This window comes from Grammomys surdaster, unplaced genomic scaffold (genome assembly GCF_004785775.1).
Source record: "Grammomys surdaster isolate TR1022 unplaced genomic scaffold, NIH_TR_1.0 209, whole genome shotgun sequence".
NCBI classification, from domain to species: Eukaryota; Metazoa; Chordata; class Mammalia; order Rodentia; family Muridae; genus Grammomys; species Grammomys surdaster.
In genome coordinates this window covers 1,626,190-1,647,540 of record NW_021604654.1, presented here as the reverse complement: position 1 = coordinate 1,647,540, position 21,351 = coordinate 1,626,190, and the positions used below count along the sequence as shown (strand labels likewise).

Here is a 21,351-nt window from a genome sequence, read left to right as displayed (position 1 = left end):
TGCGTACGTGCTGCGTACGTGCTGCGTACGTGCTGCGTACGTGCTGCACACGGTACGTGCTGCGTACGTGCTGCGTGTGTACTGCGTATGTGCTGCATACGGTCCGTGCTGCACATCCATCATCTTTCATTAAGCGCCTCCTGCCACCTCATTTTTGGGCTTGTATTTATTTTTGTGGCACTAGAAAAAGAACCCAGAGTCTCAGAAGTGCCTACCAAAACCTGTACAGCTAATTCACACTGCCAGCCCCTCACTGGGCCGCTCTAGACTGGCACTCCGTCACTGAACTATGTCCCTGCTCCGAGCTCCTTGGTGAGCCACCAGCCCTCATTAGGCACCTGCTGTGTGCTCACATTTTTTGAGCACACACTGTGCCCACGGAAGAGGTGTTAAATGTCACTTTGGTGGGGATCACCTTTGTCATGCACTAACAGCAGTCATTGAGCCCTTCCTGTATTAAGTCCTTCTCAGTTAAAATTTCTTAGGCCCCTACACATACACAAACTCTTTTGCTGGCTCTGGTTCAGTGGCTATCTTTTGCCTGTCAGAACACATCTGTGATCACGGGTGAGCCTACTGAAACAGGAGGATCAGGTGTCCGGGGTCATCTTTGACTACATAGGGAGTTCAAAGCCGACCTGGGTTACATGAGACCCTGTCTCTAAAACCACAGATAACTAAGTCAAAGATGCTATCCTGGGTGCCCAGAGCCATTCTCTGCTAGATGAGACAGTTCTACCTCTCCCAGACTCTAGTGCCCTGCGCCCCCGGCCCGCCCCCTGCCCGCCCCCCATACTCCCTTACCTGGTAACACTGGGGGCTGTGGATTGCAGCCCTAGACTAGGGCTAAGAAAGGTTTGTGGGGTTCCTTACAGTGTTTCGGGCTGCTGGGTGTCAATGGGGCAGGAAAGACATCCACCTTCCGCATGGTGACGGGGGACACGCTGCCCAGCAGTGGGGAAGCAGTGCTGGCAGGCCACAAGTAAGATGCTCCTTGTACCCTGAACCCATTCTGTCCCTTGAGTGAATATGGTCCTTCACCAGCCTAGTCCCTGGGATCGACACCCCTTGTGCATGGCCCGCATGCCCTGAGACTCCTGTGCTCTCCGCAGCCATCCATGCAATCCTGCGTGGGTGGCCTGTAAGCTCTTTAGCTTCCTGTCCCCATCATAGTGTGGCCCAGGAGCCCTCTGCCGCGCACCGCAGCATGGGCTACTGTCCCCAGTCTGATGCCATCTTCGACCTGCTGACCGGCCGGGAACATTTGGAACTGTTTGCACGCCTGCGTGGGGTGCCCGAGGCCCAGGTTGCCCAGGTGAATACGCCCCGTCCCTGTGCTAACCAAGGCCTCGCCCCTCTCGGTATGGCCTGCCCATGCTCACCTGGCCCCACTCCGCAGACTGCGCTCTCTGGCCTGGTGCGCCTGGGCCTTCCTAGCTATGCAGACCGACTCGCGGGTACCTACAGCGGAGGCAACAAACGGAAACTGGCGACAGCCCTAGCTCTGGTTGGTGACCCAGCTGTGGTCTTTCTGGTGCGTGAAGGCGAGATCTGAGTGGGTTGTGAGTGAGAACAGAATGACTGGGGCCGAGCCTTGGTGAACCGGGGTCTGACCCAGTCAGGTCGTAGAGGAGGTGCCTGTGCAAAACTTGGCTTCATTTGGTCTTCACCTAAGCAGAGTGGGGTCTGGTTGAAGCGTGCTCTAGCTTAGACAGGACGGAGCCTCAGTGGGCAGGCTTTGAGGCTGTCACTGCGGTCCCACCTGGCTCAGAGTCCCTATCTCCTTTGCAGGACGAGCCCACCACAGGCATGGACCCAAGTGCGCGGCGATTTCTTTGGAACAGTTTGCTGTCCGTGGTGCGCGAGGGCCGCTCTGTAGTGCTCACTTCGCACAGGTGAGCCCCAGTGCCACACTCTGGCCACCTCACAGGATGAGGTGATCCTGAACCCGGTGAGCTCCCTAGGGTGGGACAGAGGATGATCCCCAAGCAGGCAGGCTGGGCGCAGCCGCGCTCACACTGTCACCCGCAGCATGGAGGAGTGCGAAGCGCTCTGCACGCGCCTGGCCATCATGGTGAACGGGCGGTTCCGCTGTCTGGGAAGCGCTCAGCATCTCAAAGGCAGGTGAGCAAGGCAGGTTGGACCCGCAAGAAGAGCGCTGTGGGTGTGGTTTGGGCTAGAAGCTGGGGGCAGGGCCTCTTAGGGGCGGAGCCAGACTGTTTAAGGGGAGCCGGAGAAGGTGGAAGTGTTCCGAGGAGTTTTTTGGATGGAGTCCATAGGAGGTGAGGATTGTCCCCGGCCTTGGGTACAGGTGTACCAGATCCGTTAAGTGGGCGTGGTCTCTTAGACTCGTGGGCGTGGCTCGCAAGCAGAGGAGGGTGAGGAGTTGGGTTGGGTCCTGGTGTACAAGACAGGCTAGGGACAGGTCTAGGGGATATAGGGAGCAGTGGGGGCCATGGCCTGCATCCCTGGTCCTGTCCCCTCCAGGTTCGGGGCTGGGCATACATTGACTCTCAGGGTCTCACCGGACCAGCCGGAACCGGCGATAGCCTTCATCGTGGCCACATTCCCTGGTGCTCAGCTCCAGGAGGTGCATGGCAGCCGCCTGCGCTTCCAGCTGCCGCCTGGTGGCGGATGCACCCTGGCACGCGTGTTCAGGGAGCTGGCTGCACAGGGCAAGGCCCACGGTGTGGAGGACTTCTCTGTGAGCCAGACCACTTTGGAGGAGGTGACTTCAGGCACCATCAGAGGGCTTGAAGGGAAGAGCTGAGGGGCCTCAGTACCCTGGGCTGACATCCCCAACCCCACGCTGTTCTGTCCCTCCATGTTTCCGCCCTGCCAGGTGTTTCTGTATTTCTCCAAAGACCAAGGGGAAGAGGAGGAGGGCAGTCCGCCCGAGACTGAAGCGGTGGAGATTTCCACACCCTGCCTGCAGCATCCCAAACGCGTCAGCCGATTCCTGGAAGACCCCAGCTCTGTGGAGACCATGATCTGAGCATGCCTGCTTTGGGACTGAGTGGCAAAGCTCAGACAGAGGGTCTCTGTGCCATACACTGGCTCCCAGAGAGCCGTGGGCTCTGGAGGAAATAAAAAGAAACAAGAAGGAGACCATGACTGAGTTTGTGTTTTAGGAGCCCTAGCTGTACAGTCTCAGGAACTATTGCATGTACAGTATGTGCGTGTGTCTGTGGTCGCGGAGGTGATGGCTGCTGTGACAGCCAGGCAGTGCCTGTGACATGGACACTCCCAGTCACATGTAGCCTGACCTGCATGTACCTATGTGGGTCTGACACCCAAGGGCGGGATTTGTGAGTGTTTCTGACTGTGAAGTGGAGGTGAGGTCAGTCTTATGGAATGTTTCAGACGGTGTAGAGGACCCTGGTGCTTTCCTGGCCCGATCAGAAGCCCACCCCAGAGCCAGCCAGTCCTCATCCTGAGACAACCTCCCAAACCCACCCCAGCCATCCGACTATGAGTGGGAGGAACAGGACCCTTAAGGGGCTCCTTGGCTGGGTTTGTGGTTGGCCCAGAGCTTGGAGAGTGGGCCTAGGCCCCGTAGGCTGCGGCCTTTCTGGGTTGTGTCCTGGAGAGCCACCCAGTGTGTCTGAGGTCAGTGGGGCTTGGGATGGTTTAGGGACAGGGTGTGTAAATCAGACAGGACTTCTGGGTGTCATCCATGTGTCCTGAGGCTCAGAGCTGGGATGTGGAAGGCAGAGGGTGAACCAACCAACCAGAGGCCAGCAGGGCAGTGGAGCTCCTGGTTGCAGGATTGGAAGCCACCCAGGGCATGGCACAGTCAGGTCCTGTGGTCCCAGTAGATTGCAGGGCTGGGGACTATAGGAAATGGGGGTCACCTATATGTGGTGAGGGAGTCAGGAGGTGTCTGTTCGATCTGCATGTGATCCCCACTGCCCAGGCCGCTCTCAGCCCTGCATATCAGTGTGCATAGGACACTGCCTTTCTTGACTGTACGGTGTGTCCCAGCGTGGGTCAGCTAATGATGGGTCAGGAGTCACACAGCCTCAGGACACAGACTGCAAGTGGAAGGTGGCCTGCTGCGGGAACCCGTGTCAGAGTTGGTGTGCAGAGTCCTGTAAGAGCTGACACCGGGATCGTCACACGGGGGCGTATCCCTGGTGTCACCTCCCTCCCTCCCTCTGCTGGGGGCCTTTTCCTGTGTAGGGGACTTATGCGCCAATGAGGGCCAAGCCCATCACGTGGGTCTGACAGCTGGGGAGGGGGTGGCCCTGAGCAATGTGGTCCAGAGACAGCCAGCACCAGGCTCTGCAGAACTGAGACCCCCCCCAGCCCCCGCCACCGCCTACCTATCCTCACTGAAAGCCACTGGGGCTGGCTCCACCATGTTCTCTCGGAAGAAGCGAGAACTTATGAAAACTCCCTCTATTTCCAAAAAGAACCGCGCGGGGAGCCCCAACTCCTCAGGGGTGAGTGGGGCACAGAGCGGGTGGGGACCCAGGATGACACTCACAGCCTGTGGCCTCTAATGGGCACAGGGCACAATTACAGCATGATGCTGGGCCCATGGTGGGGGACCCGGGCCAGCTATAGTCCCCAGCAGGCAGGATGGCCGGCGACAAGGAGTGGCCTGAACCTGGGAGTCCGCCTTACGGTATGTAGGGATGTCCCCGTCATGTGCCAATGGACATGGTGGGTAGACCTGGTGCTGCAGTCTAGTGACTAGACTGTAAAATGGAGTTTGGGCAATTTTATAGTTCTGGAAGCCAATGGGGAAATTGTGTTGGGCTGGGGTGCAGGTGTACAGGGCAGATTTGGGGGGGGGCTGTCTCTGAGTTTCTCTAGGACCTGTGGCTGCCTGCTGAGCTTTTGGGAATTTATGAAGTTTTGGGGTATCTCTACTAGGTCTGGGGTGTCCTGGGATCCAGGAGCCTGATGGTCCCCTCAGGTTACAGAAGTTATCCATTTTTTTTTAGAAAGTGGACACCCATGGAGGTGTCTGGGTGGCTAGAGGGTTAGAGGCTCACGAGTGTCCTCCCCACCCCCACCAGGAAGTGGGGTGCCCCCTCCCTCCTGTGTCCCACAGGCCCCGCCTCTGGCTGTGGTTTGGGCAGGGACGGTTGTTTGTGAAAGCTAAAGACAGGAGGATGTTGGGTAACAGGTGTGGGGGGGCTTACAATTCTCTGCCCGTAACCTCTGACCCCCGTGAGGACTTTCTGGGAAAACTGAGGCAGTGTCTGGGATGGAGCCCTTACTCTTCTTCCCTACACCGTCCTAGGAGCTGCCCCGGAAGGACTGTACAGAAGCTGCTGGCCTGGAGCCACCAGCCACGTCCCTGTCCACGGTGGCCAAGGGCACAGGAACACTCAAAAGACCCACCAGCCTGAGCCGCCATGCCAGTGCGGCGGGCTTCCCACTCTCGGGCACTGCCACCTGGACCCTGGGCCGTGGGTACCGAAGCCCCCTTTCTGCCGCCAATCCCACAGAGCTACCCATTGAGGGATCTTTCCCTGATGGGGTAGAAGACATCTCAACCCTGCTGGCTGACGTGGCCCGCTTTGCTGAGGGCTTGGAGAAGCTCAAGGAGTTTGTGCTGCGGGACGGTGAGAGTCTCCCAGAGCCGCAGTCTCCAAACAGGAGTGGGAGGTCAGGGCGGTGGGGGAAGCCTCTCATCTCTGTGAGTTCCAGGGCAGCGTGGTCTACACTGGAGTCCCATCCAGGTCAGCCAGAATTACAGTGAGACCCTGACTCAGAAAGAAAGTTAGAGAGACGGAGAAAAAGAAAAGGTACAGAGGGACACGAGGAGGCTTCAAATAGGATGCGAAGAAGTGCATGTGTCAACTAAGGTTCTGAAGGATGTGTAGGAGTTTGCTGACATGCCCTGCCCTACAGAGGGGGGAATTTCTTAGGCATCTGCTCAGATACATAGAAATTAAAGTTGTATCTAAGGGGCATTGTGTGAGGACAGATGTATGCAGAGGCTGAAGGACTCTGGCTGCAGTACTGGGGGTACTGCGGAACATGGAAGGTGTTAAAGCAGAGGACACAGGGGAGGTCCTGGGAGTGAGTGGCCCAAGGCATATTGGTTCCGTTTTCTCCTGCACGCGGTCGCTGATGGCTCAGTCTGTTTCCTCCAGAGTTATTTTTCACCTCCTTCCTGTTTGTCTCTGGCAGCTCAGTGAGATGGGTTGGGCACCAGCTTCAGCCCCCCCACCCCCACCCCCTCTGCTCCCCGGAAACCATATGTCAGAGCTGTGCCCAGTGTGCAGCTCCAGTCCTCTCAGCCACCCCATCCCGCAGATACAGGAGGTGCAGGGAGATGGAGGCCTGGGTCCTGCCTCTCCCAGGAGCCTGCACAGGCCATTCCCTCCAGGACAGGATGGGAGCCCCTGGGCTTATCTGGTCTCCCGGGTGGAGGCTGAGTCTGCTTTTCTTAGGAAACATTAATCTCCGGACTTTCTTTACCCAGGCATCCTTGGAAGCCTGGTCTGCGGGTGAGGGGTCATCTGCTAACTGTGACCCTCCCCCAAGCCTGTATAGATATGGACCAGCACCCCAGGTGCACTAGCCTCTGGGCCTGGGTTTTTCTAAACAGGACAAGAATACAGTCCCTATAGTCCGGGTGCACTTAGGCTGCAGCTGGGGTGGACACAGGGCCTTCAAGCTCCTATCTCTGGAGCATTCTCCTGCCCTGAGCAGCCAACTCCCAGCCTCAGTTTACCTGGAAGACCCCACCATCACACCCAGTCAAATTCCTCCTCTGAGGTTAGAACAGGTTAGCTCTGAACAGCCCTGGGGGGCGGGGAGGACAGGGGGTTCCCAGAGAGAGGTGAGGTCTGATGACTGGCCTAAGCCGGTTTGGCTGTTGACTTTCCCCCTAAGAAATCCCAGGCACTGAGGACCCCAGTCCCTTAACCATGCCTCCCAGAGGTGGGCTCAGATTCTGACCACAAAAACATGGAGGCAACAGCCTCCAGGGTGGCATTCCACTGGGCCTTGGTGTCTGCAGAGTGCCGGGGAACTTTTTCAGATTCGGTCTTGAGGTGCTCTGGTCTTTTCTTTTTCTTTTTTTTCTTTTTCTTTTTTTCTTTTTTTTTTCTTTTCTTTTTTTCTTTCTTTTTTTTTTTTTTTTTGTTTGTTTGTTTGTTTGTTTCGAGACAGGGTTTCTCTGTGCAGCCCTGGCTGTCCTGGAACTCACTCTGTAGACCAGGCTGGCCTCGAACTCAGAAATCCGCCTGCCTCTGCCTCCCAAGTGCTGGGATTAAAGGTGTGCGCCACCTCTGCCCGGCAAGGTGCTCTGGTCTTCAATGTCCTGTCATGTCCCATAAGGTCTTGTGCTCGCCTGCACTGTGCAATGGCGGAAAAACAAACAGGCAAAAACTCCACCTTCCAACTGAGGACCTTTGAGGATGGAGGTTGTGGTGTGACATCCTAGGGTTCCAGAGGCAGAGGCAGGAGGCTGGTCCAAACTGCACAGGGACATTGTTAAGTCTTGTTCAGCGTCTAGATCGGACGACCATCCTCTTGGCACTGACGTGAGCCATGGCTCCCTGTTGCTCAGAGATGTGAAGGCACAAAGCCTGGCAGAGTTCTCCCGAGGAAAGCTGTGTGTCCACAGGGAAGGTGGCTTCCCCTCACTGTCCACATCTGCAGGACCAGTGGGTGGTGATGCTTCCTCCCTCTTGGCGGAAGTCCAGGAGAGAGTAAAGTTAATGGATTTGCTTGGAGAAACCCCATCCAACCCTGCCTCAGTTTCCCCATCTGACCTCTAGGAAGCTGGAAAGGCTGGGGCCAGCCTCTTGCTTCTCACCCATGCTAACTCTGCCCAGCAGACCTCCTTGAAGCCCGCCGGCCACTGGCCCACGAGTGCCTGGGTGAAGCTCTCAGAGTCATGCGTCAGGTCATCTCCAGATACCCACTCCTGAACACCGTGGAGACACTCACAGCCGCTGGGACACTCATTGCCAAGGTCAAAGGTCAGTCCAGTGAGATCCACTGTGGGAAGGTTTCCCGGAAGAGGGGATATCTGTCTGCAGTGGGGTTTTGAAGGATGCGTAGGAATTTGACAAACACACTCCTGCCTCATCTGCCTCTCAGCCTTTCATTATGAATGCAACAATGAATCAGATAAGAGGGAGTTTGAGAAGGCTCTGGAGACCATTGCGGTGTCCTTCAGCTGCACGTGAGCACTGGGCCTGTGAGGGGCAGAGTGGAGTTGGGGAGGAGGCCAATGTGGACCTCTGGAATGACTCCCCCTGGCCCTGCAGTGTGTCGGAGCTCCTTTTGGGTGAAGTGGACAGCAGTACTCTCCTGGCCGTGCCTCCTGGGGACCCTAGCCAGGTGAGCAGCCGGCTGCTCGCATCCAGGTCAAGGTGTTTGTGGGAGGGAGTGGCCATCTCCCACAGGGTGGGCACCTGCTCTCAGCTGTTTGACTGTATCTCCTGGGCTGTGTGGCCATCTATAAGGAGCCATAGAGGGTGTTGGAGCTAAGAAGGGGCAGGGCAGAGGTGCAGCCTGAACAGAACGGTATTCCTCACACAGTCCATGGAGAACCTTTATGGATCTGCAAACGAGGGGCCCACACACAGCGTGGAGGAATGTGAAGAAGGTAAGTGTCTCTGTGGTGTGGAGCTGGGTAGGCAGGAGGTGGCAGGGGCCATGAAAGGGTAGACATCAGGACTTAACCCTGGTCCCCGAAGGTTGCCTGCCCCCCGAGGAGGTGGACATGCTGCTCCAGCGCTGCGAGGGGGGCGTGGATGCCGCACTGCAGTACGCAAAAGACATGGCCAGGTACATGAAGGACCTCATCAGTTACCTGGAGAAGAGGACCGCCCTGGGTGAGAGACAAGGCGGCCGGGGCGGGGGGGCGGTGTGGGGGGTGCGGGGCGGGGGCGGGGGGGGGTGAGGTCTAGGGAAGGCCGTTTCCGAAGCCTCACTCCGTACCCCATTCTCTGGTAGAGATGGAATTCGCCAAAGGTCTACAGAAGGTTGTCCATAACTGCAGACAGAGCGTCACGCACGAGGTGGGTTGGGCGAAACAGGTGTGGGTAGAGGGATGCGTAGGAGTCCGACAGCTGTGGCTGGTCCCTCCTGCTCCTTCCAAGGGCTTCTGTTGGAGGACGTGCCTGCCTGTTGTTAAGGGTGGCTGCAGGAACGGAGGGCTCAGGGTGCTAGGACACCTCGGTCTTCACCCGTGTGACCAGCCGTCCTGCCCTACAGCCCCACATGCCCCTGTTGTCCATCTACTCACTGGCCCTGGAACAAGACCTGGAGTTTGGCCACGGCATGGTGCAGGCAGTGGGCACGCTGCAGACCCAGACCTTCATGCAGGTGGGCTGCGCCGGAGGGGAGGTGGCTGCCGGCTGGGGATGCCACCCACCAGCTCGGCACTCATGGTCCATCCCTGCCTCCCTTAGCCCCTGACCCTGCGGCGGTTGGAGCATGAGAGACGCAGGAAGGAGATCAAAGAATCTTGGCATCGCGCACAGAGGAAGCTGGTAGGGCAGCCAGTGCCCCCTGCGTCGGTGCAGGTTCCGGGTGCTTGCAAAGAGCAGTCTTGCTGAGACGCTCCAGCCCCCCGGCAGGATGCCCACACACTGTCAGCTGTTCAGAAATTCGGAGAGAGACTGAGTATAGTCTCAGCCTCCCTCGGTGCACACTCCATGTTTTCTTTCGGGCCATTTAAAGGCATGTTCATGGCCTGGGGGACATGCCTCAGTGGGTAAAGCACCTGTCAGGAGAACATGGGGCCCTGAGCCACATGGACAGCATTTCCATAACCAGGAGTGGCATCCCGAATCTGTAACCCCAGCACCCAACCCAGGTGGGATGGGTGCTTCTCTGGCTCGCTGGCCAGAAAGCCTAACTGATTCTGGGTTCACTGGGACACCTGCCTCAGAAAAGAAGGTGGGGGATGGAAAGTAGTGGTGCCTGCCTTTAATCCTAGCACTTGGGAGGCAGAGGCAGGAGGCTCTCTGTCTGCCTTGGTGCAGTCAGGGCTGCATAGTGAGATCCTGCCTCCAAACTGAAAGGACAAGGTCCCAGCCCTCCACCTCTGCCTTGCACACGCATGCGCACAGACAGATGGTGTTCAGCCTTGCAGTAGGAAGCCTGTGCCCCCCACCCGTCTCTGATTGGGCTTCCAGAATGAATGAGTAGTTGGGGGTGTACCCTGCTTCCCTCCCAGCCAGAGCCCCTCTTCTCAGCTTCTGCGACTCCTCTGTATCCTTTGTTCACAATGGATGATGAGATTGTTACTGATTTCCCAGAGCATAGGAACGAGTTTAATTTTAACACTGGGAGGTAGAGACAGGCAGATCTCTGGGAGTTCAAGGCCACCCTGGGTTACATAGTGAGTTTAGGGCAGCTGTGTAGAAAGACCCTGTCTCAAAAGGAGAGAGAGAGAGAGAGAGAGAGAGAGAGAGAGAGAGAGAGAGAGAGAGAGAGAGAGAAGCTAGTTTACAGTTGTTTGTTACTGGAGTGTGTGGGGATGGAAATGCCGAAGCATTGGTCTGGACTTGTGGACCTGAGCTCTCTCCGTCCACAATGCGTGTCCCGGGATTGGACTGAGGGCCTTAGGCTTGGGCCTTTACCTGCTGAGACAGTGTTCTCAGCCTTCCTAATCCTGCGGCCCTGCAATGCACTTCCTCACGCTGCGGGGACCACAACCATGTTGCTTCATAACTAATTTTGCTACTGTTAAGTGAATGTCTGAACAGGGCTCCTGGAATCGCGGGGGTCGGGCTCCACAGGCTAAGAACCACTGTGCTGGGCCATCTTAGCAGTGGCCTTTTTTGTTTTTCTGTCTGTCTATCTATCTATCTATCTATCTATCTATCTATCTATCTATCTATACTTTGGGTTTTTGGGGGCAGTGCCTCTCTGTATCCTTGGCTGTCCTGGGTCTTGCTCTGTAGACCAGGCTGGCCTTGAACTCACAGAAATCCGCCTGCCTCTGCCTTCTGAGTGCTGAGATTAAAGGCGTGCGCCACGGCCCGGCTTGAGGCTTACTTATTTATTTTTTAGTTTGAGAGTGAATCCAGCCTTAATGTGAGCTCTCCTGAGACCTAGGAGTCTCACCGAGAGTCCCTAGCCTTCACGTCTAGGTTTCTGACTTTCAGACTGTGAGGTGTGGGCTCCCCACACCCAGACCCGTTAGTTTGTGACTCAGTGCTTCCTGTCACCCCACGGTGCTAGGCTTCCTGCCTGGGCGGCTCTGTGTTTTCATCTGTAAGGCAGGAAGTGAAACTTCCTGAGACCTGGAGTGGGGAGTGGGGAGACGTGTTTCAGTTTGTGTTTTGTTCAGCTCTGAGTCATGCCTCAGTTTCCCGGTGGGGTCACTGCACATGCTCCCAAGTTCTGCTGTCAGTGGTCCCCTGCTGGCTGGCTGGGAATGTGAGGTCCTTGCTGATGAGGAGGGAGGGAGGGCAGACCCAGGGTGAGGCACAGGCTGGATCCTCTCTCACAGCAAGAGGCAGAGGCCAACCTGCGCAAAGCCAAACAGGGCTACAAACAACGCTGTGAAGACCACGACAAAGCCCGGCTCCAGGTGGCCAAAGCAGAGGAAGACCAACAGGGCACGGGGCCAGGAGCAGGGACTGCAGCCTCCAAGGCCCTGGACAAGAGGCGGAGGCTGGAGGAAGAGGCCAAAAATAAGGTGCACGAGCTGGAGTGGCCTGGAGGAGTCCTGGGAAAGAGAGGTTCCTCCAGGGGACCTATGTTGTCACCTCCAGCCCTATGTCACCTCTACCACCTATGCCCAACTCCCCTTTGCTGTTTCTTTATTTAATTTTTGGCTGTACTGAGAATGGATCTCTAGGCCTTTCCACATGCAACATAAAGACAAGTGCTCCACCCCGACCACACCCCCAGCCCCTCACTGGGGGAGTCTTGGGGGGGCTCCACCTCGACCACGCCCCCAGCCCCTCACTGGGGAAGTCTGGGGGGGCTCCACTCCTTAGCCTTCCCCTTGGCCCACCTCTTATATTTTATCTAGAGACAGTCTCTAAATTTCCCAGGCTGTCCCTCATGGTTTCCAGTTATTGTGGTGACAGTCCTGCCCACCTAGATTTCTGTGTCAATCCCCTTAACTTACCCTTGCCCCTAACCAATCCTTCAGGCCGAGGAGGCCATGGCCACTTATCGGACATGCGTGGCAGATGCAAAGACACAGAAGCAGGAGCTGGAGGACACAAAGGTGACTGCGCTGCGGCAGATCCAGGAGGTCATCAGACAGAGTGATCAGACCATTAAGTCGGTGTGTGATGGGCACTGGGTGGACTGAACTTGGAGAGGTGGGGGCAGTGAGCGGGATTTGGCGTATTTGCTAAGTGGGCGGGGCATGACATGGGCAGAGCGAGGGCAGGGTTTGGTATGGCATGCTGATTCTAGTGGCATAAAACAGTGGGTAGATGGAGCGGGGCAAGGCAAGACCCTTTCACAGCAGCAGAGGTCACAGGGAGGGACTGTCTGGTCTATTACAAGCTGGATAATGCAGCAGGGTCCCAGCAAGGGTAGGGTGGCCACGGGAGGGTGTCCTGGGGCTGAAGGCCTAGACAGGGCAAGCTGTGCAACGGGCAGGATTTGAAGGAGCAGAGCTGGGCTTTGGGCAGAGTGCAGGGGCTGGGTGTTAGTTCTTTGGAAGTTGAAGGGTGTAGCGTAGTAGATTGGTTGGGGCAACAGGCAAAGCGTCCTGGGAGGGTCCTTGTCTAGTGAACTCAGGGGGTAGAGGGTTTGGGCAGCAGACAGGAAGAGGGTCTGGTGGGTGCTATACAATGAGTGTGGTTTTTGGTGGAGCGCTATAGAAGCAGAACTATTGGGACAGGGTGCTGGACTGTGGGAGGGACTTGTTGATGTGGGGCGTGGCTTTGGGCGTGGCCCAGCCCTTGAGTGGCCCATCTCTTCCAGGCCACCATCTCCTACTACCAGCTGATGCACATGCAGACAGCGCCACTGCCAGTGAACTTCCAAATGCTGTGCGAGAGCAGCAAACTATATGACCCTGGCCAACAGTACGCATCTCACGTGCGTCAGCTGCAGCGAGGCGAGGAGCCCGATGTGCGCTACGACTTTGAGCCTTATGTCTCCACCAGCGCCTGGTACCTTCGCCCTGTGCAGCCACATGCTCAGTGGGAGTGTGGGTGGTAGACCTGGGGGGACCTCTTACTGACACCTACCACCAGGTCCCCAATCATGCGTACACGGAAGGGCAGCTTCAACCCTGGCGATGCTTCAGGACCTGAAGCTGCTGGCAGTCCCCCCGAGGAAGGTGGCACCTCTGAGGGGGTTCCCAACAAGGACCACAGGGGTAAGTGTGCAAGCACACAGAGTAGATGCCGCATTCTGATGACCCCTGCTTCCCGCTGTGGGGACACACTTTCTTCATCCCTCTCTCATCCTACAGGGGGACGAGGTCACCAGGTACATAAGTCCTGGCCCATCTCCATCTCAGACACCGAAGTCGGCCTGGACGCCAGCTCAGGTGAAGTGGCACCTGGGTGCGTGTCACACAGGGGAGTCCCAGGCAGGGCCAGCCTGGCTCCAGTGTTTCACAACCCTGTTTTCTATTTAGGGGACTTGAAGAAGTTGGATCGAACGTCGTCCAGTGGGACCGTGTCATCCAGTGAGGAGCTGGTAGACCAGGAAGCTGGCTTGGTAGCCTCAGCCTTTAATTCAGGTGAGGGACCCCCAGTGAGCCCCGATGATGGTGGGAGCAATTTAAACATGATTTATTCAACTGGCCTCCAGCTGTCTTGGTGACACTGGTTTTTCATGCTGTCTGCAGCTGACCTCAATGGCATGGACCCTGAGTTACCTGTGCCCATGCCCAGCGGACCCTTCCGCCATGTGGGATTGTCCAAGGCAGCTCGCACACACCGACTTCGCAAGCTGCGCACACCGGCCAAGTGCAGAGAGTGTAACAGCTATGTGTACTTCCAAGGAGCCGAATGTGAAGAGGTGTGTGGTGCCCTGAGCCCTGGGCCTGGGTGTCATCAAGGATCAGAGCTGGCCATGTAGAGTCTCATCGGGTAGGTCAGGGCTGGCCATACAAGTGCAAACCTCTAGGTTCTGGTTCCAGTGTCAAGACTTCAGATTACATCCTTGGCTACAGAGCAAGATGAGTTAGCCTGGGCTACATGAGACCCTGTCTCAGAAAGATCAAAATGGCCTGTGAAGGGCAGGGGAGGTTTTAGTCTGACAAGGTGCTCCAGGTGCAAGGATCTTCCAGAGCAAAGATCCCGGGATTGTGGAAGTGGGGCCTGGTGTTTACAGTAGATGTCTGGAAAAATGACATTTTATCATCTCTCAGTGCTGTCTGGCTTGTCACAAAAAGTGTTTGGAGACCCTGGCCATCCAGTGTGGCCACAAGAAGCTTCAGGGCCGCCTGCAGCTGTTTGGACAAGACTTCAGCCAGGCAGCCTGCAACACCCCTGATGGCGTGCCCTTTATTGTCAAAAAGTGTGTCTGTGAGATTGAGCGGCGGGCATTGCACACCAAGGTGAGGTCCTGGGACAGGAGGGCTTCAGTGAAGACCCCAGAGGCCCTGGAGCTTGTACAAGTCTAAGCTCGAGGGTGATTGTTGGTTCCCCAGGGGATCTACCGGGTCAACGGCGTGAAAACTCGTGTGGAGAAGCTGTGCCAGGCCTTTGAGAATGGCAAAGAGCTGGTGGAGTTGTCACAGGCCTCGCCCCACGACATCAGCAATGTCCTAAAGCTATACCTGCGGCAGGTGAGGCCAACCTGAATGGACTCGGGTCTGTGGGAAGGGTGTGGCCAGGGCGGAGCATTAGCATGGTGGGAGGAGTCAGAGGCTACAGTGGAGGGGGCCCTACTGTGAGTTTGCTAGAGACAAGTTGGGGGCAGGTGTGTGCATGGGGACACGTTGGGTGGTATTGCAGATGACAGAGGGTCACATTCGATGCTAATGGGCGTGGCAAGAGCTGGGTGGGTGTGACTACGGAGGCCTATTTGTCAGGAGCCTGAGCCGGGTCATGGTAATGTGCTTGAGTCACTCTGTATTGCTGGAGCTAAAGCTAGGTTGGAGCAGCCACTAGGCTGGCACTAGTGAAAGTCTGAGGCAGGGATGGGGTGGACCCAGACACTGCAGTGAGTGGGACTCTAGCACGATGGGGTGGTCAGAGCTGGGCAGGAGCCAAAAGCAGGTTCTGAGCTGGTGGGCGTGCCTAGAGGTGCGTGGCCCTGAGGTGGCAGGTACAGGGAAGGGCGGGGAAGTGTTAGGTAGTACAGTGGGGCGCTGGTGGGCGTGGCTAAAGCTGATGGACAAGCCCCTAGCAGGTCTGAGGCCGGACTGGACTAAAATGTGAGCTTGACCAGCGTCTGGCAGGGGGCGGGGCTTGTCAGATACTCACTTTTACTAGGCCAGGCCCTGTGACCTCTCTCTGAATGTGTCACCGTGCAGCTTCCGGAGCCCCTCATCTCTTTTCGCTTCTACCATGAGCTGGTGGGGCTAGCTAAGGACAGCCTAAAGGCAGAGGCAGAAGCCAAGGCAGCGAGCCGGGGCCGGCAGGACGGGTCCGAGAGTGAGGCTGCCACCTTGGCCATGGTGGGCCGCCTCCGTGAGCTCACGCAGGACCTGCCAGCCGAAAACCGGGCCACACTCTTATACCTGCTGAGGCACCTGCGAAGGTGAGGGTCCCTGACTGGTGCCAGAGCTGACTTGGGGGTCCCTGGAGCCACACCCACTCACACCTGTCTCTGCCCCTCCTCAGGATCGTGGAAATGGAGCAGGATAACAAGATGACACCTGGAAACCTGGGCATCGTTTTCGGGCCCACACTGCTGCGGCCTCGTCCCACTGACGCCACCGTGTCCCTCTCTTCTCTGGTGGACTACCCCCACCAGGCCCGTGTTATCGAGACTCTGATTGTCCACTATGGTCTGGTCTTTGAGGAGGAGCCAGAGGAGGCACGTGGCAGCCAGGTAAGGGAGGGAAGTTTGGTGGGTGGGAGCCCCTTAGGCCATGGGGAAGTGACACAAATATGCTCAGAGGTTCTGGGTTCATCTTAGTAGTAGAGCGATGAGCTAGCCTACAGGAAGCCCTGCATTCCAGTTCAGTCCCCAGCACCAATAAGCCAGGTTGTTGTGTGGCCTTCTCATCCCAGTGGTGGAGAGAGAAGGACAGAGGAGGAGGGAAGAGAAGGGAGGAGGAGGGAGGAGGAGGGAGGAGGAAGGAGGAGGAAGGAGGAGGAAGGAGGAGGAGGAAGGAGGAGGAGGGAGGAGGACAAGGGCTTCAAGGCCTGCTTCAGCTACAGAGCAGGTTTGAAGCTAGTCTGGGCTACATGAGGACCTTATATAGCTGTATCCAAAAACAGACAGACAGACCACTTTTAATTGCAGCACTGGGGAGGCTGAGAGGCGCACAGCTCTCTGAAGTCTGGACTACTCTGGTTTACATAGAGAGTTCCAGCTAGCCAGGGATACATATTGACACCCTGTCTCAACAAAGTAAATTATTAATAAGTTAAAAATAATTCTGAGCTCCTCTGTGGTGGCCACACCTTTAGTCCCAGCTCTCAGGAGGCAGAGGCAGGCAGATCTCTGTGAGTTTGAGGCCAGCCTGGTTTACAAAGTGAGTTCCAGGACAGCCAGGACTAAACAGAGAACTCTTGTCTCACAAAACCAACCCACAATAAGCTTACAGGTTGCAGGGGCAGGGACGGTCCGGCTCAGCTCCCTGAAGCACCAGTGGCCATTGCAGATGACCTGGGTTCTTACCTCAGCTCTCATGGGTCAGCTCACAATTGTCTGTAACTAGTTTGGGTGGATCTGATGCCCTCTTTTGACTTCTTGGGCAGAGCGCATGCACACAGACACACAGTACCTACCTGTGCAGTCAAAACACCCAGACACAGAAAATAAACATTAAACACATGAAGGCTGGAGCGGAGGGGGGGTCCTGCTGGAACTAGCTCACACCACTTCCCAATCCAGGAGGGGGCGTCCACCCATTGTGCCCAGCTGGAGACTGCTGAGGGTGTTGTCTTCCCTCTGCAGGATGAGGTGGAGGACGGAGGCAGAGGTGAGTAGTGAGGCCCACAGACGCTGGCCAGTGGCCAGATCAGGCCATGTCACTGTCATGAACAGTTGTTCTCATGATCTGACTTTTCTTGTACTGTGTTAGTGACCACCCACCCTAGGGAGGGGACAGAGGGCAGAGGGGCAGGCATGTGTCTGTAGACCCACGGCAGGGCCAGCAGAAGGGAAAGAACAGGCTGGGGTCAGTGTTGAAGTCCAAGGTGGCTTCGTCTTGGTCACAGGACACATTTCTATCCTGTCTTTGGGTCTTTGTGTGTGTGTGTATGTGTGTGTGTGTGTGAGTGTGTGTATGTATTAGTATGTGTGTGAGTATGTATGTGTATGCATGAGTGTGTATATGTATGAGTGTGTGTTTAAGTGTGTGTGTGTGAGTGTATGCGTATGAGTGTATGTATATGAGTGTGTATATGTATGATTGTATGTATGTGTGTGAGAGTGTGAGTGTGTGTGTGTGTGTTTTCACTTTCATCTCCCCTCATCCCTCTCTCTGTATCCCCTTCTCTCGCTCCAGAATCTCACATGGCATCCAATGACTCAGACTCGGAGCTGGAAGAGGCTTCTGATGTGCTTTCGTCCTCGGACGCCAGCGCTCTGCACCGCCTTAGTTTCCTGGAGCAGACAGAGGTGGGCCTAGAGGAAGGTCCCCAGAGCCATAGTGGCAGTGAGGAACAGCTGGAGGGTGAGGATGGAGCCCTGGGCCAGCGGCTGTGTCACTTCAACACCAACCAGTCCAACAACATGGCACGGGCCCCTCTGCCTGCCATGCGGCTCCGAGATGGGCAGATCACAGGTAGCAACTGTTGGAAGCGGAGGCCACAGTTCGTCTGATCTGGATGGTGATGGTGGGGTTCATCAGCTCACTCCCAGCCACTCTTAAGGGTCACTATGGGCCCTTGACTTGGGGGATTTCATACAATGCCAAGAAACTTCAGGGACCTCAGGGACCCCTGGCACTCTGGACTCAGATGGTCAACAGTCCCGGTGGAGTTGCCTGGCCTTTGTGTGCTTGTGCGAATGCAGCCACAGATTCCCATGATGCCCTCATCTCTCCCACGGTCCCCATCAGTCTGGATGTGTCTGAGTGGGTGCAGCATCACTGTGTGGTGGGTGCAGTCCTGGCTTCTGTGTGCGGTGCTGGAGGTGGCTCTGGCTTCAGAAATCTCGCAGGAGGCTGGGCATGGACAGACGGGTGGGGGTACACAGTGAGTTTCTCCAAAGAAGCAGTGGAGGAACTTTACACATGAACCCCCATTTGCTTGAAATAAACTTCTTAACCGACTGGACCACAGCCCCAACCTTGTTCTTTTGCTTCTCAGTCGGAGTCTCGTTTTTTGGAGCCCCGGCCATCCTGAAGCTCCTTCTCTAGATCAGGCTGGCCTTGAACTCACAGGGATCTGCCTCCTTCAGCATCCTACCCAGTAGAATGAAAAGCAAGGGCCACAACACCCAACTGCATCGCATCTTTGTAAAATTTATTTTGTGCGTTTCATGTTTTGCCTGTGAGTCACACTCATGCTGTGCCTGCAGAGGTGACCTGAGGGCTCAGAGCCTGGACTTGACCTATGCAATAGCAGCGAGTGTTCTCGAGGGACTGGCCTATATTGTAAATCCATCTTCCTTGGTCTTTTTCTGAGTCTGGTTCAAGCCAAGGCTCGGGAGGTGGCCTAGAGGCTGGATGATTTTTGGTTTTGTTGGCTTTTTATTTATTTATTTTTATTTTTTTTTTACTTTTTCCCTTTTAGCCGGGCAGTGGTGGTGCACACCTTTAATCCCAGCACCTGGGAGGCAGAGGCAGGCGGATTTCTGAGTTTGAGGCTAGCCTGGTCTACAGAGTGAGTTCCAGGACAGCCAGGGCTACACAGGGAAACCCTGTCTCCAAAAACCAAAAAAAAAAAAAAAGAAAAAACCTTTTTCCCTTTTGAGGTAGAATTTCAGAGGCTGGCCTTGAACTTGCTGTATGGCCAAAGAAGACCTTGAACTATCAATCCTCCTGCCTGTACCTCCAGAGTGCTGAGACAACAGGCTTGCCTCTCCAAGGCAGTTGACTTGGTCCTGGGGATGAACCACAATCCCACACATGCTTTGTCCCCTGAGCCCAGGCTCAGGTACTTGCATTCATTTTCTGGTTTAGTAGTTTAGGCTCTTAAGTTTGACCAGGGTTCCAGGTTCCTCTGTGATTTCCTGACTGTGTGGTGCAGGGGTGTCTGTCTCTTAAGCTTGTTTTTATTATTTGTAGTGTATGTTGTTTGTACATAGATACTGTCTCATGCATGGAGAGGTCAGAGAACAACTTAAAGTTCTCTCCTTCCACCATATTGGTCCTGAGGATTAAACGTAGTCAGGCTAGCAGCAAGCCCCTTTTCATGCTAAGCCCTCTTACTGGCCTTGTATTTAGTGTCTTGAGGACTAGCCTGCAGTCCAGGCTAACCTTGACTCCCAGCATCCTCCAGGTTCAGCATCCAAGCGTGGGGATGACAGCTGTCTATATGTCCAGTCTGCCAACTACATTTTATTTGTTCTTAGTTTTTGGCTTTTTGAGACAGGGTTTCTCTACGTAGCTTTGGCTATCCTGGAACTCATTCTGTAGACCAGGCTGGCCTTGAACAAACAGAGATTGCCTATCTCTGCCTCCTGAGTGCTGAGATCAAAGGCATGCCACCAGCCACCATGCCATTTTTTTGTGGGTTTTGTTTCTTGTTTACAAACTACATTTTATTTTTTATTCTTGTAGTTCAGCCTCGGGAGGGGTGACTAGCACCTGCTACCTTCTCTGCCCTGCCCTTCCCACAAAGGTGGTCCTGGGACATGCAACCCACATGAACTCAGTGTGAGGCTCTACAAGTACCTTGCTGCTAGCCGATTTAGGTGAATCCCCAGGTCCTCATAAACCAGGGTGGGGCACGCCTGGCATTTTAGCACAGTGGACATGGGGGGGGGCATAGATCAAAAAAAGTTCAAGGTCTTCCTCAGATATGTAATGAAGGCTACAGAGACGCTGGGAAGGAGAGGCCAGCTTAACCCAGGGATAGGAGTCAAAAGACTTCTCAGCTACCCTTGATATCAGCAAGAAGGGAAGGGGCCTTTCTTCCTTGGGGTGGGACTTCCTATGGGGGGGGCTTCCTGGTGAGGGGTCAGCCAGAAGCCTGCAGCAAACCACAGGCACAGATAAAATGCCTGAGGGCAGGATGACTCAGAGATGGTCTGGACAGCTAGAGTCTAGAGTCCTGGTCAGCACCTCAGGGGCCGCCCTGATCTTGGTAAACAAGATGTCTTGGCCCCAGGCCAGGACCTAGCCACGAAGGTTGTCTGGACTCAGCTCTTCTTTAAGAGAGGAACTAACACATGGTTGGTTGCCAGTGAATGTTAGCCTCATGGACATACAATTTGGCTTCTTGCTTTTTCTTGTTTTTATTCTGAGTCTGTGTGGCCCTGGGTAAGTCTGGAGCTCAGAGCTTCTCCCCAAGTGCTGCTGAGATTAGAGATGGCTCATGCACTGCCCTGCACTACTTGGGGATTGAAACAAGCCCTCCCTGCCCCAACCAGAGTCACACCCTGAGCTGATTTACACATATAAGTCACGAGAAACTTTGCTTAGTGGCTGAGAAGTGGCCTGTCCAATTCACAGTTACTCAAACAGTATAGTTCATGAAAAACCACCAAGGTGGGGCGGCTAGGAAAGTTAACTGTAGGGTGCTGGGTATGAAACCCAGGGCTATTCCTGCTAGATGGGTGTTCTAGCCACACCCACCTGACTCCCTGAGGGACAGAGTGGCTCCCTGCCTCTTCATTGTTCGTAGAGGAGGTGAACTTGGGTCAAGCTTGCTCCAGGCTCTCAGCCTATGGAGACCAAGGAACTAAGTGAGAACCTTCAATGTCACCTGTCCCTACTCTCCATCTGCCCACACTGAAGCTGTACCCCTTGGAGGCACTAACTTCATCCCTTCCCTGCCTACAGGGATCAGAATACCCACCCCAGGGGAAAGTGAGACTTCCACGCCCTTGTAGGCCTGGCAGGTTTCAGCCAGGATGGCTTTTCAGAGTGTCCCTCTAGAGAGCAGACCAATCCTCCTACAGACAGGAAGGGAAGCCTTCAGGAGTCTGCTGGGAACTCCAGAAACCTCATTCTGAATGGAAAACACCTCATCTTAGGACCTGAGGTGCCCAGAGCTCTGCAGGAGGGAACCAGGAATCAGCAGCAGTCTCAGGCTGCCTTTCTGCTATTCCATCAGTTGCAGGACAAAGGGACAGGTGGACTGAAGCCCACTGGAGTGTGGATGTAACCAATGTTTAAGAAAAGATGGGAGTGGGCTCAGTGGTTAG

At 55.5% G+C, this 21,351-nt stretch overlaps 2 protein-coding genes across 7 annotated transcripts in view; both read left to right on the top strand.

Moving 5' to 3' along the window:
• Abca7 (ATP binding cassette subfamily A member 7) overlaps nucleotides 1-3,108 on the top strand; it is a 20,137-nt gene extending 17,029 nt beyond the window's left edge. For 3 of the 5 annotated variants that reach the window (XM_028771622.1, XM_028771621.1, XM_028771620.1), the window contains 7 exons: nucleotides 876-982; nucleotides 1,174-1,315; nucleotides 1,400-1,534; nucleotides 1,792-1,895; nucleotides 2,032-2,124; nucleotides 2,488-2,728; nucleotides 2,843-3,108. In XM_028771622.1, coding sequence (XP_028627455.1) covers nucleotides 876-982; nucleotides 1,174-1,315; nucleotides 1,400-1,534; nucleotides 1,792-1,895; nucleotides 2,032-2,124; nucleotides 2,488-2,728; nucleotides 2,843-2,995 — 975 coding nt within the window. In that variant the 3' untranslated portion in view covers nucleotides 2,996-3,108. Of the gene's footprint in view, nucleotides 1-875; nucleotides 983-1,173; nucleotides 1,316-1,399; nucleotides 1,535-1,791; nucleotides 1,952-2,031; nucleotides 2,125-2,487; nucleotides 2,729-2,842 lie in introns of those variants that run through there. The other 2 variants (XR_003711961.1, XR_003711962.1) reach the window with 2 other exon arrangements.
• Nucleotides 3,109-4,219: 1,111 nt separating this feature from the next.
• On the top strand, nucleotides 4,220-18,314 carry Arhgap45 (Rho GTPase activating protein 45). 2 transcript variants are annotated; one of them, XM_028771570.1, is made up of 23 exons: nucleotides 4,220-4,445; nucleotides 5,255-5,579; nucleotides 7,809-7,952; nucleotides 8,074-8,158; nucleotides 8,244-8,316; nucleotides 8,518-8,584; nucleotides 8,676-8,813; nucleotides 8,935-8,999; nucleotides 9,196-9,306; nucleotides 9,393-9,473; nucleotides 11,444-11,632; nucleotides 12,095-12,232; nucleotides 12,883-13,073; nucleotides 13,158-13,282; nucleotides 13,379-13,456; nucleotides 13,547-13,651; nucleotides 13,760-13,932; nucleotides 14,285-14,473; nucleotides 14,567-14,704; nucleotides 15,395-15,621; nucleotides 15,705-15,915; nucleotides 16,927-17,014; nucleotides 17,543-18,314. In XM_028771570.1, exons 1-23 carry the CDS (start codon nucleotides 4,362-4,364, stop codon nucleotides 17,857-17,859), a joined length of 3,342 nt encoding a protein of 1,113 aa, XP_028627403.1. In that variant the 5' UTR covers nucleotides 4,220-4,361; the 3' UTR covers nucleotides 17,860-18,314. The 2 variants fall into 2 exon arrangements, with proteins under 2 accessions (XP_028627403.1, XP_028627405.1); XM_028771572.1 differs by lacking the exon at nucleotides 4,220-4,445 and adding an exon at nucleotides 4,466-4,630.
• Nucleotides 18,315-21,351: the final 3,037 nt, after the last annotated feature.

Excerpts from the sequence above, each read along its gene's own strand:
- Arhgap45 (XM_028771572.1), top strand. The coding sequence starts at position 4,505 with ATGGGCACAGGGCACAATTACAGCATGATGCTGGGCCCATGGTGGGGG. Across the intron at positions 8,159-8,243 it reads GCGGTGTCCTTCAGCTGCAC|TGTGTCGGAGCTCCTTTTGG; the intron begins GTGAGCACTGGG and ends CTGGCCCTGCAG. Across the intron at positions 13,933-14,284 it reads AAGGAGCCGAATGTGAAGAG|TGCTGTCTGGCTTGTCACAA; the intron begins GTGTGTGGTGCC and ends ATCATCTCTCAG.